Source organism: Podarcis cretensis (genome assembly GCF_951804945.1).
Source record: "Podarcis cretensis genome assembly, chromosome: 2".
NCBI lineage: Eukaryota > Metazoa > Chordata > Lepidosauria > Squamata > Lacertidae > Podarcis > Podarcis cretensis.
The window spans coordinates 123,521,389-123,536,113 of NC_137171.1; the positions used below are offsets into that span (position 1 = coordinate 123,521,389).

A 14,725-nucleotide genomic window follows, 5' to 3' on the forward strand; every position below is an offset into this window, starting at 1 on the left:
GCATGACCTTTCCAGACCTGGTAAAAGGCCAAGGAATGCCGCCACTCACTCTCTTTTCGATCTTCCTTTTGTCCTGCGAACCTCCGAGACTGCTAACTGCAGTCACTAGGTCAACCTACATATGGGGTAAAACAGTTTGTATATGCTTGTAACATTACGCCTGCCTTCAGGGAGCACACTGTGCTCTGCCTGATCGTGAGTAAACTTTCTTTTTATTGCTTATGAATAAGACTGTGGTGTCTTTATTTTTTTAGGAGGGATTTGTTTTGTTTTTTTGTTTTTAAAATAATATTTATTTAGGTTTTAAAGGTTACAAAAGGAAAAAGAGAGAACACCAAGTTAAACAAAAACTAAACAACACATCACAATATAGGGAAAAAAAGAATAGAAAAAAGAAAAATAATAATTATAAAAAAACAGAAAAACCGAGAAATAGAAACAATTTAAAAAAAAACACAACGAACCTTCCCATAACTTATCTTTCATTTGCTTGTTTTCTTGACCTCCTCGCACCTCCCTTTTTTGTATTCTAGTTGGTTTGCTATTTCAGCAAATCCTTTCCATCTTTCCCAATTTTTATCCTATAATTTATCTTAATATAATGTAGCTTTACCTTTCCTCCTTTCATCTATTAACAGTCTATTTTTACTTAGTCCTTTATAATATTTCTGCTAAAGCCACATAACTTCATTCCAGCCTCCTTCTAACATTCCTTAATTTTACAATGTTTCTGTAAATAAGCTTTAAATTTCTTCCAATCTTCTTCCACCGACTCTTCTCCCTGGTCTCGGATTCTGCCAGTCATTTCCACCAGTTCCATGTAGTCCATCACCTTCATCTGCCATTCTTCCCGGGTGGGTAAATCTTGTGTCTTCCAGTACTTTACAATAAGTATTCTTGCTGCTGTTGTAGCATACATAAAGAAAGTTCTATCCTTCTTTGGCACCAATTGGCCGACCATGCCCAGGAGAAAGGCCTCTGGTTTCTTCAGAAAGGTATATTTAAATACCTTTTTCATTTCATTATAAATCATCTCCCAGAATGTCTTAATCCTTGGGCATGTCCACCAAAGGTGAAAGAATGTACCTTCAGTCTCTTTACATTTCCAACATTTATTATCGGGCAAATGATAGATTTTTGCGAGCTTGACTGGTGTCATGTACCACCTGTATATCATTTTCATTATATTCTCTCTTAAGGCATTGCATGCCATAAACTTCATACCTGTGGTCCATAACTGTTCCCAGTCAGCCATCATAATATTATGTCCAACATCTTGTGCCCATTTAATCATAGCTGATTTCACCGTTTCATCCTGAGTGTTCCATTTCAACAGCAAGTTATACATTCTTGACAAATTCTTACTTTTGGGATCTAACAGTTCTATTTCCAATTTTGATTTTTCCACCTGGAAGCCAATTTTTTTGTCCAGATTATATGCCTCCATTATTTGATAGTAATGGAGCCAATCTCGCACTCTATTTTTTAGTTTTTCAAAACTCTGTAGTTTTAATCTATCTCCCTCTTGTTCCAAAATTTCCCAATATTTCGGCCATTTGGCCTCCATATTGAGCTTTTTCAGAGCCTTCGCTTCCATTGGTGACAACCACCTTGGGGTTTTATTTTCGAGTAAGTCCTTATATCTTATCCAGACGTTAAATAGTGCTTTTCTGACAATATGGTTTTTAAACGCTTTATGTGCTTATCATACCACAAATATGCATGCCACCCAAATACATTGTTAAAACCTTCTAGATCCAGCTCGTCAGTGTTTTCAAGAAGCAGCCATTCTCTCAGCCTTTTTAGGAGGGATTTGAAAAGGGATCGTACCAGGAACATACAATTCAATCTGAGGGAGATTGAATTGCATAATAGTAAGGGGTTCTACTGAGGAGAAAAGCAATGACAAACCTAGACAGCATCTTTAAAAACAGACCTTGCCAACAAAGGTCTGTATAGTTAAAGCTATGGTTTTCCCAGTAGTGATGTATGGAAGTGAGAGCTGGACCACAAAGAAGGCTGATCGCTGAAGAATTGATGCTTTTGAATTATGGTGCTGAAGGAGACTCTTGAGAGTCCCATGGACTGCAAGAAGATCAAACCTATCCATTCTGCAGGAAATCAGCCCTGAGTGCTCACTGGAAGGACAGATCCTGAAGCTGAGGCTCCAGTACTTTGGCCACCTCATGAGAAGAGAAGACTCCCTGGAAAAGACCCTGATGCTGGGAAAGACTGAGGGCACAAGGAGAAGGGGATGACAGAAGGGGAGATGGCTGGACAGTGTTCTCGAAGCTACCAGCATGAGTTTGACCAAACTGCAAGAGGCAGTGGAAGACAGGAGTGCCTGGCGTGCTCTGGTCCATTGGGTCACAAAGAGTTGGACATGACTAAACGACTAAACAACAACAACAAGGGGTTCTAACGAGCCTGCAACCAGATTTCTGCTATGCCTGAGAATGGGAATGTAAACTCTGCTAACTAAAGGAACTTGCTAGCGCAGGTAAGGATGGATATTAATAAACAATAGGTCCTCTTCTTCCACCCTGAACATTCCCACACTAAATTAAGCCCAAACTCACCCCACTCCAACTGACTTGTTAAACTTGGGAGCTACAACTCTGATTTCTCACAAACATGTCCCCCCCACACCTCCCAGCGCTGCCCCAGCCCCTTGCGTCACACAAGGACTCCAAGATGTTGCAGGAGTGAACTTCCCCCTTTATAATTATCAAAATCATGGTAATTTATCCTTATTCTTGCCAAAGCTTGAGAGATATTTCTAGGGATTCCACAAACATCAGAAGCAAGGGTAGCACAAGGTTATTTATTGCACTGTACTGGTGGGAGTGGGACGCAGGTGGCGCTGTGGGTTAAAGCCTCAGCGCCTAGGACTTGCCGATCGAAAGGTCGGCGGTTCGAATCCCTGCGGCGGGGTGCGCTCCCGCTGCTTGGTCCCAGCGCCTGCCAACCTAGCAGTTCAAAAGCACCTCCGGGTGCAAGTAGATAAATAGGGACCGCTTACCAGCGGGAAGGTAAACGGCGTTTCCGTGTGCGGCTCTGGCTCGCCAGATGCAGCTTTGTCACGCTGGCCACGTGACCCGGAAGTGTCTCCGGACAGCGCTGGCCCCTGGCCTCTTAAGTGAGATGGGCGCACAACCCCAGAGTCTGTCAAGACTGGCCCGTACGGGCAGGGGTACCTTTACCTTTACCTTTACCTTACTGGTGGGAGTGGGAAGATTAGTGCCCAGAATAAGAGTGTGATTGAGTCAAGATAGATATGCATGTAGTTTAATGGTTCTGAAGAAGAACCGTATTGGTGAAACCACAGCAGATTGGGTGATGCAAGAACTTCTTTTCTCTTTTTGCTGATTGGCTAGCTCTAGAGGAAAAAGGAGCCACTCACAGGGGAGGTCTAGGAGGCAGAGCCGAAATGAGAGACCTGCTGCTGCTGCTGCTTCTGCTGCTTCTCCTGATGCCCTTTTGAGTCTGTGAAAACCCTGAGGCAAAATGCCCCTTGAATCTGATCAAGGATGAAAATAAAGCACACAATTGTTACCGGCCTGGAGACTTCCTCATCAGCGGAATCATATCCCCAAGAAATTATCATAGGCAACTTCCATATGTATTTTCCGACACCCCGCTAACCAGACTTGAGGGGTAAGTAAGTACTTGCAGACAAGGCTGCATTTTGTCTCCCTGCTTATTTAACTTATATGCAGAATTCATCATGCAAAAGGCTGGGCTGGATGAATCCCTAGCCGGAATTAAGATTGCCGGAAGAAATATCAACAACCTCAGATATGCAGATGACGCAACCTTGATGGCAGAAAGTGAGGAGGAATTAAAGAACCTTTTATTGAGGGTGAAAGAGGAGAGTGCAAAATATGGTCTGAAGCTCAACATCAAAAAAACGAAGATCATGGCCACTGGTCCCATCACCTCCTGGCAAATAGAAGGGGAAGAAATGGAGGCAGTGAGAGATTTTACTTTCTTGGGCTCCATGATCACTGCAGATGGTGACAGCAGCCATGAAATTAAAAGACGCCTGCTTCTTGGGAGAAGGGCAATGACAGGCCTAGACAGCATCTTGAGAAGTAGAGACATCACCTTGCCAACAAAGGTTCGTATAGTTAAAGCCATGGTTTTCCCAGTAGTGATGTATGGAAGTGAGAGCTGGACCATAAAGAAGGCTGATCGCCGAAGAATTGATGCTTTTGAATTATGGTGCTGGAGGAGACTCTTGAGAGTCCCATGGACTGCAAGAAGATCAAACCTCTCCATTCTGAAGGAAATCAGCCCTGAGTGCTCCCTGGAAGGACAGATTGTGAAGCTGAGGCTCCAGTACTTTGGCCACCTCATGAGAAGAGAAGACTCCCTGGAGAAGACCCTGATGTTGGGAAAGATGGAGGGCACAAGGAGAAGGGGGCGACAGAGGACGAGATGGTTGGATAGTGTTTTCGAGGTTACCAGCATGAGTCTGACCAAACTGCGGGAGGCAGTGGAGGACAGGAGTGCCTGGCGTTCTCTGGTCCATGGGGTCATGAAGAGTCGGACACGACTAAACGACTAAACAACAACAACAACAAGTACTTGCAGGTGGAGGTCATCTTTCTGCGTCTCCATGCCATTCGTTCCTGACAAAGGAAATCAGGACTAATAAAGGAGTCAGACAAGGTTGTCTGCTAGAATCACCCCTATTCAACCTCCATATTAATAGTATTGTAACAAACTTGAACAAACTATACAAATTTTGCCAATCAGAGCAACTCAGAATTAATTACGAAAAATCAAAGGTGACCATTTTTGGCAAACGTACCCCCAAGTTTAATAGGAATATAGGTGGAAAGAAAATGGATCGAGTTCCCTCAGGTACTCAGACAGTGTTGATAGGTGTAAGAACTTGGGTGACAGTTACAAATATTTTCTCCTGATATTTGGGTGAAAATTAGATTCTTTGTCATTCTTTTCCCCTTCCGCCTTCTGGAGCTTACTCCTGGAAGATGTTGGCATAATTGGTGTCAAAGTATAATGAGATTGAGAAGAGAGCAGTTTCCTCAGGGATAAAAAAATGAATGACAAGGCAACTCTCCTTCTGTGGGTCTCTGCTTTATAGCTGAAAGCAATGTTAGTCGTGTTAGTGTCATTTAAATATGGGTGTTAATTGCATTAATCGTGCTTGGGCCTGTCTCTTGCCTATCCTCTGATTTCTGTTCAGGGTTCGAAGGCCAGCTGAGGTGGACCTCCTGAAAACAGGTCAAGGATATAGACATCTGTCATGACTCATTATGAAAGGGTCCGTCCCCCCAGTTTTTTCTCACTGAAGGAGAAAACACTCTCTCTCTCTCTCTCTCTCTCTCTCTCTCTCTCTCTCTCTCTGTGTGTGTGTGTGTGTGTGTGTGTGTGTTGGCTAATTTATAGTCTTCTGAATCCATTAGCCTTTCAGCCTTCAGACTGAGTCAAGCTTCCAGTTTGACTACAACATCCTGATGGACTGCAGACTCTGATACAGCCTGAGACAAGGATTAATCTACTTGACTTAGTTAGTTTATAGTGTGTGGCTCATGATACACCAGTAGCTTCTAAGTTTATGCATATAGTGTAAATTGTTGTCTTCTTAGAATCATAGAGACATAGGATTGTAGAGTTAGAAGGGACCCCAAAGTCATCTGGTCCAACCCCCTGAAATGCAGGGATTATTACCTGAGGCAATAAAAAAAACATGTAAATTGAACTGTATGGGAAAGGAATTTTCTTCATTGTCAACCCAGAAATGGCCAGGAATGGTAAAGAGTAATGATGTTGAAGTTCTGCTGCAGGAATCCTCTGGTTACACAGCTACTATATACATGCTCTTAAAACATTATCAAATCTAAAAGAACTCCCCCCCCCCCCGCCCCACTGGAATGACACGAACCCCCCCCCCCGAATCCCCCGATACAAAGTAATGTATGCAGTCAAGTACAATGTATCTTGGGACTCAATTTGGCTCCGGGCATGGACCCATATTCCTAAGGATCCTTCCTCACTGCTGTGTCTGCCCCCTAATCTCATGGACCCAAGACAGTCTCAGAGAAAGGGAACAAGAAGTGCATCTTGGTGGCTTGCTTGAGAAAAGAGCTGCCCTGTCCATCATTGGTGTGGCTAAAAGTGACTTTTGTTGACAGCACAGTCCATGCCTGCTGAAAAGAAAACGCTACGGATGCAGTAGATAAGCAGGGTGGGGATTGCAGGCTTATATCCCCTATTCCACAGACAAGAGTTCTCTGTTTCAGGAAAGGGGTATTTCCCCACTCCCTTTGAAGCAGCCAAGACTACTGCAGCAATCACAGCCTTTTGGTGGGTGGGTGTTGCGTTTAGTTATTTGAAGGCTGTGTGCTTCTATTCTGCAATGAAGTGTGAATTCGCCCATTTTAATTCTTAAGCGGCAAATGGGTTTTCACATTTGCAACAAGGATATGTCTCACACAAGCATACAGACCATTATTTGGGGTTCAAATAGTGTTTAGTTTTATTAAATGCTGAACAGCAGTTTGACAGTTAATTATTATTATTGAATTGCAGGTTCACCCCTGTTTCCTACTGGTATGCCTTGTCCTTCTTGTTCACCATTCAAGAGATCAACCAGGATCCTAGGCTCTTACCCAACATCACCCTGGGCTACAACCTCTATGAGAACTATTTTGATGCCCGGAGGACATCTGAGGCCATGCTAGACCTGGTTGCAGGCAGGGAAGGCAATATTCCCAACCATCACTGTGGAAAACAGAGCAAATTCCTGGCTGTTCTTGAAGGATCAAATTCTGACATCTCAAAAGAGATTTCAGTCTTGTCAGGCTCCTACAAAATCCCTCAGGTATTGGCAGGGGTGGGGCACAGGAATGGAGGGATAGTGGAGAAGTTCAGCAATATAACAGGAGCAAGAAAATCCTGAGCCATGGCTCCATGGGTTTTTCTTCAAAGCTTGATTGATTGATTGATTGATTGATTTAATAAAACCAAGCCCCCCTCCCACCTCATGCACTCCCAATGCTTCAGAATAAAACTCTCAGCTTCAGCCAGTACACAGTTTGTTAGATATTGATCATCCCAGGTTAGTATCTGGTCTTTTCCTCTGAAAGCAAAGTAAAACACCAAACTCTTCTATTCCCCCCTAGATCAGTTATGGCTTTATTGCTCAGGCACTTGAAGAAGTTCAGTTCCCTTTTGTCTACCGGATCGTCCCCAAAGAAGAAACTCAGTACCATGGGATTGTTGAGTTGCTCCTGCATTTTGGATGGATGTGGATTGGCCTCATTGCTCCAGACAATGACAATGGAGAAAGGTTCACAAGTGCCTTGAGGTCTTTAATGATCAAGAAAGGAATTTGCATTGCATTATCAAAAAGATTTCCAGAAAAGAATGGTCATCAAATGCTTGGTCTAATTGAACCATTCATTACCTGGACACAAGTCAGTGTCATTGTTTACCACGAAATAAATCGAATGGGATGGATTCCAATCATGACACTACAAGGGACATTTGGGAAAGAAATTGGGGCAAAAATCTGGATTGCGGCAGCTTTTCAGGACACCAATACATATATGTCTTCTCCTCCTGCTCTGTTCCAGTACATCCATGGTTCTTTGTCCTTTGTATTGAAGGCTCAAAGAAGGACCAGCTGTGGCTACAATAGTCCATACTCATCTGCTCTCCAACAATTTTGGAACACAGCATTTCATTGTTCATATTCAAAGCATGTGTTGGCTGCAAAAGGCGAGACCAGATGCACAGAGGAGGAGAAACTGGAGATTCTGCCCAAAGAAGAGATGGAGACAGCCCTGTCTCAAGATAGCTACAACACTTACTTCAATGTCCAAGTTGTTGCACATGCCTTAAATGCTGCCTATTCATCTAAATCAAAGTGGATGGTGATGGGAGGTGGAAGAGACAGGTTGGAACATCAAAGGCTGCAGCCATGGCAGGTAATTCTTTCCCCATTTTTTCACACCGAAATTCATTGTCCCAGCCAGGTTTTTGTTTTGTTTTTTACAAAATGTGTGATGTTCTGTTCTGTTTTTGTATAGTGGAAGTTGCAGCAACCCAGTCTGATGGGCAAGGTACAATGAAATGAAATGAAATGAAATGAAATGAAATGAAATGAAATACTACTAATAACTACAATAATAAATTCCAACTGCACAAGTTCCCCATCTCAACATACATAGAAAACAAAAGCCAAATGAATGGAAAGCATTGTTTCTGCTTACTTACACCCTTTATCAGTAGGAGTTACTGGTTGACATCTACTATGCAAGCGTGGACAGTGTGTTTGGAGGTCCTGGGCGACCTAGAGCACAAGAATACCCTCCCCTCACTCTCATTGTTATGGTCCAAAGGAAAGGAAAACAATATGTTGGGCACTAGGGTGGATGCAGGAGTTGGCGGAAGGAGGAACACAAGATGCCCCTTAACCTGCTTTGGGACTCCAGATTTGTGTAGGGTTTACTCCTTAGCCTTTCCTTCTCCTGAAGATGCCTTACAGGGCAGCAGTTATGGGTTGTTCCTCAGGGTTTACTCCTGAAACCTTTCTCACAAATGTGTATGGCTGCAAGGCTGCATCCAAGCTTCCCTTCTCCTAGAAGGGCTGGCTTCAGGGGCGTCTTGCCCATAGAGGAAAGTGGTGCGGGGCACCAGGGCGTCAGGGAAGAGGTGGAAGTTGTTTGGGCCTCCCGGCATCAGCTCTCTCCCCTCACCTGTCTCGCTGAAGCAGCGCCGCGCCCGAAACCTCCATCTCCTCCCCGCCGGAGGAGCCCCCTCCAGCCGCTGCCCCCTTCCTCCAGCCCCACAAAGCTACTGGCAGCGCCGTAGAAAGGTCAGCAACTCTGGGATACAGAGTGATGGGGGGCGCCAGAGGGATCTTTGCACCACGGCACCAGATATACTTAAGACGGCCCTGGCTAGTTTCTCAGGTTGCAAAAACCCCATCCAGCTTTCATTTCCCTCTATAGCACATGCAGTAACCACCTTCTTGACCATAGGAGCCACTCTTGGTCTCACCCGCTCAATCCTCCAGAGCCTGGTTTTTTGTATACAAAGGAGGTCCCTAACTCACCAAGAGCTTGAAACCCATCAGCCCCCCTCACCTGGTTTAGTCAAAGCCATTTCCCAGAGTGTGGCTGCTGTCACATGCTGGCACCTTCTAGGAGCCACGAGGGAGAGCTGAGGATCAAAGGTGGACAAACTACCTTCCCTAACACACCACACACCCCAGTGAATTCTACCCTTAAACAAGTTGTGTACGTATTGTCCCTAACATTGACTGCCTCTTATATGCAGCATTCCAACTGTATGACACCCCCCCCCCAAACTCCACATTTTGTATACACTTTAAAAACCCCAAAACCAACTGGAATCCAATTGAGTAGTGAGACAAAATGTCTGTCCGTTACTGAAGCAAATCCAGTTTTGTGAGGCTTCTGGCTGAGGTCAAAGTTTTGTCAGAAGAACCCCACACTTTCTGGTGGTTCCTCCTTGCTGCCCACAGAGAGATCCAGCCTTCTCAGCTGAAGTTGGACCCTTCTCACCTCTTCCTCTGTCCCTGCTGAGTCTTGAAGATGCCCATCAACAGTTAGTAGCACCTAGAAAACAGACTGCACAGGCACAAGGTCTCCTGGCCATAGAATTCTACACTTGGTTGAGATGGGCTCTCTTTTCATTTTTATCTCAGCATTTATATACTGCCATTTTTCAAAAGCTGCCAGGCCAGCTTACAAAACAGTTTTTAAAAATGATACAAAAGAACTGAATATAGTATAAAACACTGTACAGAATACAGGCAGTTTATCTGATGTTTCCCTGTCACTGCAGCTTCACCCTTTCTTAAGAGAAATCCAGTTTTCAAATGGCTCAATCAATGGACTGCACTTGGATGAAAATGGGAAGCTGCCAGCCGAGTTTGATATTGAGAACTGGGTGATGTTTCCCAATAAGTCTCGTGTCAGAGTGAAAATAGGGAATATACAGAGAAAGGCATCTGCTGATATCAACTTCACCATTAGCCCAGAAGCCATTGTGTGGCCAAAACGGTTTAACCAGGTAAGGGACCCTTGATTCCATGACTGGGCAAAAAACAAAAACAAATCAGGAAGCATTTTTTAAAAAATAATAAAATTAAAAAATTATCCAGTAGCACCTTAGAGACCAATTAAGTTTGCTCTGGGTATAAGTTTTCGTGTGCATGCACACTTCAGCTTATACCCAGAACAAACTTAGTTGGTTTCTAAGGTGCTACTGGACATTTTTTGGATTTTTTTATTTATTTCAACTGCGTCAGACCAACACAGCTACCTACCTGAATCTAGAATCATTTTTTTTAAGCTAGCATCTTCAGTAGCTGGTATGTTTTATTGCCTGTTTAATTGTTGTTGCTGCTGTTCAGAGATTGTTACTGTATCTTTTGCCTTAAATATACTTATCTGGGATATGAATGTTGAAGGAAACACACCAAAGAGATTTCCCTGCCATGTTGTTCTGCAACAGAAGCGCTCTTGTGAGCAAAGGGTTCGGAGCCAGTGGAACCAGAGATCCAGTTGGTTTGTTTCCAAACTCTATGAATAACCTCTATAGACACAAAAATTCCTAACAATTTCTCCTTGATGTTCCTTTTTCTCTTTATGGCTAGACTGTGCCTTTCTCCAGGTGTACCAAAATCTGTCTACCTGGATACACCAAAGTGGTTCAAGAAGGAAAGCCGATTTGCTGCTATTCTTGTGCTCCATGTGCAGAAGGGACAATCTCTACTTGTGAAGGTGGGTGACTCCAAGTTAGAAGGAGAATAGGAATAGGAATCTCTGGCCAAAAAGTGGAGAGCGAAGTGGAGAACTTTGGGTGCACTGCCGACAATGCATTTATTTAGGGATATTAAACGGTGCCCTCAGTGAGAAAAGAACCAAAACCACACCAAAAAGAAAATGAGTTGTTTTTTTAAAATATATATATATTTAAAAAAACAGTAAATGTTCACTTAGCGAAAGCACAATACAAAATAAAATAAATCATATTAAAATTATTACATGGAAGAAATACAAAAATGTTTGTGCTACCTATTTAAAGACATATGTACAAACTTAATAGTGAACAATTATCCTTCTAACAAATTTTCTCCAATCCAGCTAACTGAAATGTTGCTGGAGATGTTGGATAAATATATAACAGTAAATAATTGCAAATAGACCAGAAGAATAAAAGAAAAAAACACACCCAAATGATATGGGCCCCAGAAGACAAAATATGAACTGTAAAAGCTCAAGGTAAAGAGTCATGTCGTTGGTATTTGGTGAAAGCTGTACAATGTCGACACCAGGCCCATGTCCGTGGAGGTGAGAGTTTCTCAGCTATACCTATATCCCAAGGTTGTTTGGGTGAGAAAAAGCAAGGAAACCCTCTCTCTCCTTGAAAGAAAGTCAGGGTGCTATGGTACACATTGAAAAAGGAAATAAACAAACTTTTGCCTCTCCCTCCCTACAATGCCTCCTTCCCTGATCACCCTTGCATCAGCATTATTCTTCCTCGTATTGTAGAACACAGATGGTTATTCATATGAATGATGTTTGGACCTCTTTTCTCCTCCTCCTTAGATGCAGATCATTGCATCAAATGTCCAGAAGATCAACATCCAAATAAAGACCGAGATCAATGTATCCACAAGATTATCCCCTTCCTGGCTTATGAAGACTACTTGGGAATCATTTTAGCTTTCCTTTCCCTATTCCTGTCTTTAACAACAGGCTTTGCCTTGGGAATCTTCATTAAATACAAGGAAACACCCATCGTCAAAGCCAACAACAGGGACCTCTCTTACATCCTTCTCATTTCTCTCCTGCTTTCCTTTTTGTCTTCCTTCCTGTTCATTGGGGAGCCAAAGAGAGCGACTTGCCTTCTCCGGCAAACAGCTCTCAGCATCATCTTCTCCACTGCAGTTTCTTCTGTGTTGGCAAAAACCATCGCTGTGGTGCTGGCCTTTCTTGCTACTAAGCCAGGAAACAGAGTGAGGAGATGGCTGGGGAAGAGTCTGATGAACTCCATTGTCATTTCCTGTTCCAGTGTCCAAGTGGTTATCTGCACCATCTGGCTAGGGATCTCTTCTCCATTCCCAGAGTCTGACATGCACTCCCAGGCTGGACAGATCATTGTGCAATGTAATGAAGGGTCTGTTGCTATGTTTTACAGTGCCCTGGGCTACATGGGCATCCTGGCTGCCATCTGTTTTATGGTGGCTTTCCTAGCCAGGAAGCTGCCTGGGGTCTTCAATGAGGCCAAGCTGATCACCTTCAGCATGCTGGTCTTCTGCAGTGTTTGGGTGTGCTTTGTGCCCACCTACCTGAGCACCAAGGGGAAATACATGGTAGCCGTGCAGGTCTTCTCTATTTTAGCGTCCAGTGCTGGGCTTCTCGGTTGTATCTTCCTCCCTAAGTGCTACATTATTGTGCTGAGGCCTGACCTGAATACAAAGGAGCACCTAACAACTCAAATTAAAGATGCCCTATGATTCTCTAAGGGCTCAGCTACACAGCTGCAAATAAAAACAATTTATTTATTTATTTTTGAATTTTTTTTTTTTTTATTTATTAAAGTTCTTATGTTTCATCGGTAAACATAATCATATTACATTGCAAGGCTTATTGTACTATAATTTTCAACATGTATACAAAGTTTATATACTAAAAGAAGAAGCAAAAACAAGGACAAAAACCTATTCCAAAATCATATATGTACCCATACATTGGACTTCCTGTCTATCCTGTTGTATATTCCTTTTTTCTTTTTCTTTTTTTACAAATGAATGTACTCTTATTATTGTATATTTCTTTGCATTTTATCTAATACATTCCTGTATCAATATGTACCCTTGGTCTTATTTCTCAACTCAGTCTCTCTCCAACGTCAATTGAATGCTAGCATAGATAGTGACCCCTTACTGTATTTTTGAAGATATATCTTATATCTATCCCACTTTTGCATAAATTTTTGTTTTGAGTTGCCTCTCAGGCTATTTGTCAACTGCGCCATTTCAGTAAATTCTTGTAGCGTATTATGCCAATCTGTGCCACATTATTGTACTGAGGCCTGATCTGAATACAAAGGAGCACCTAACAACAAAAAATAAATATGTCATGTGATTCTCTAAGGACTCAGCTAAATAGCTGCAAGTAAAACATTTCAAACGTGTTGTAAAGTGCATTTTACAAATGTGACAACAGATGACAACAGCGAGCTATGCAAAATTCAATGTATTTTTCAAAACCTTTTTACTCTTCCTTTCCCATAAATAATGAATGATGAAAATGTTTTTGTAACGTTGGGGTGTGTGCAGTGTGCAGTCAGCTTGCCAGTGGATTGCGTAATTGAAGCCACAACATTGCTTGTAGAAGAAAATATCTCAGACAGTTAACTAAGGTCAGGGGTAGTATATTGTACTGGCACATAGTAGAACAACTATGTACAACACAGCTCTTTTAGCATCCCTAGAGCCCAAGGAAGGTCAGTAGCTTATGCAGTTAATGACATTCAGTATTGTAGCTGAAAGTGATTCTACCTTGGTCTGCCTCTCAATCCAGACAGATCGCTTATTGAATAGAGCAACCAAGTTTTTCCAGGAATAGAGCAACCAAGTTTTTCCTTGGGCAGGGAAGGTGGTGTTGCAGGGGCTCCCCCTAAGACTTCCTCCTTCTTAGTTGGAGTGATAATTTGGCATCTCCCAAGCTCCACTAAGCTCCAGTCTTGGTTGAAGGGTCTGTGTTTATTGCTGGAGCCTGAATGAAGTGTCTGGGTGGCTGGTGTTACCCATTGATTTATATGGGCATTTGTAATGTTTTTGTCCCATTGATACACTTTAAACCAATCTATTCCACCTTTTATACATGCCAGCATTCATTGTATTTCTTCTTCACTTTCTTTTTGCAGTTTCTTTTATTTCTTTTTTCTAAAGATCAGTTGATAGCTGTGTGCTGGGAATCTGTTTCTAGGAACCTGCACAATTTGATGCTGAGCCAAGAAGACATCTCTGAACTTCAGAAGAAAGATGTATTTTCCTGCAGTGCCCTATGCCTTGTTTTTTATTCTATATTTTGGAAATGTACATGCAGGTTTTTTCCCTTTAACCTTTTTTGGGGCCCCCAAGAGAGTGGGGCCGTAAGCTATAGCTTGTTTAGCTTATACGTAAATCTGGCACTGTCTCTGAATAGCGTTTGTTGCGGAACAAGACCACCAAAGGGCTCTTACCCCCATGCCCTGCTTGTGAGCTTCCCAAAGGTGTATGATCAGACACTGTAATATATGGGATGCTGGACTAGATGGGACTTGGTCTCATCTGGCTGCAGAGCTTTCCTAATGCTGTTGAGGCCAAACTTGCACACACACACACACACACACATACACACACACATCAAACTTTGGCAATTCACCTGTGATTTCTTATAAACATGTTTTTCCTCCAGCTCTGCACCTGCCACCCAAACTTTGCAATGACTAAAGTTTGTTGCAGTGTCAAATTTATTCTCCTTATAATTATCAAAATCATAGCTATTTATTCCTGCCAAGATCAAGATATATTTCTGGAGGTTGCCAAGACAGCACAATCAAGGACAGCAGGAAGTTATATCTAGCTCTGTGCCTGGGGAGAAAGGCTGATGCAGAGAATAGCTGTTTTGTCAGAGACAGTCTGAATGAACAGCTGAGGGATACCTGA

General features: G+C 42.8%; 1 protein-coding gene across 1 annotated transcript in view; it reads left to right on the forward strand.

Annotated features, from left to right (window-relative positions):
• Window positions 1–5,770: 5,770 nt before the first annotated feature.
• LOC307210980 (vomeronasal type-2 receptor 26-like) overlaps window positions 5,771–14,725 on the forward strand; it is a gene marked incomplete at both ends in the record, with an annotated part of 47,216 nt that continues 38,261 nt past the window's right edge. The window contains 6 exons of the mRNA XM_079967178.1: window positions 5,771–5,783; window positions 6,615–6,853; window positions 7,155–7,339; window positions 8,747–8,851; window positions 9,864–10,074; window positions 11,616–11,675. Coding sequence (XP_079823304.1) covers window positions 5,771–5,783; window positions 6,615–6,853; window positions 7,155–7,339; window positions 8,747–8,851; window positions 9,864–10,074; window positions 11,616–11,675 — 813 coding nt within the window. The remainder of the gene's footprint in view (window positions 5,784–6,614; window positions 6,854–7,154; window positions 7,340–8,746; window positions 8,852–9,863; window positions 10,075–11,615; window positions 11,676–14,725) is intronic.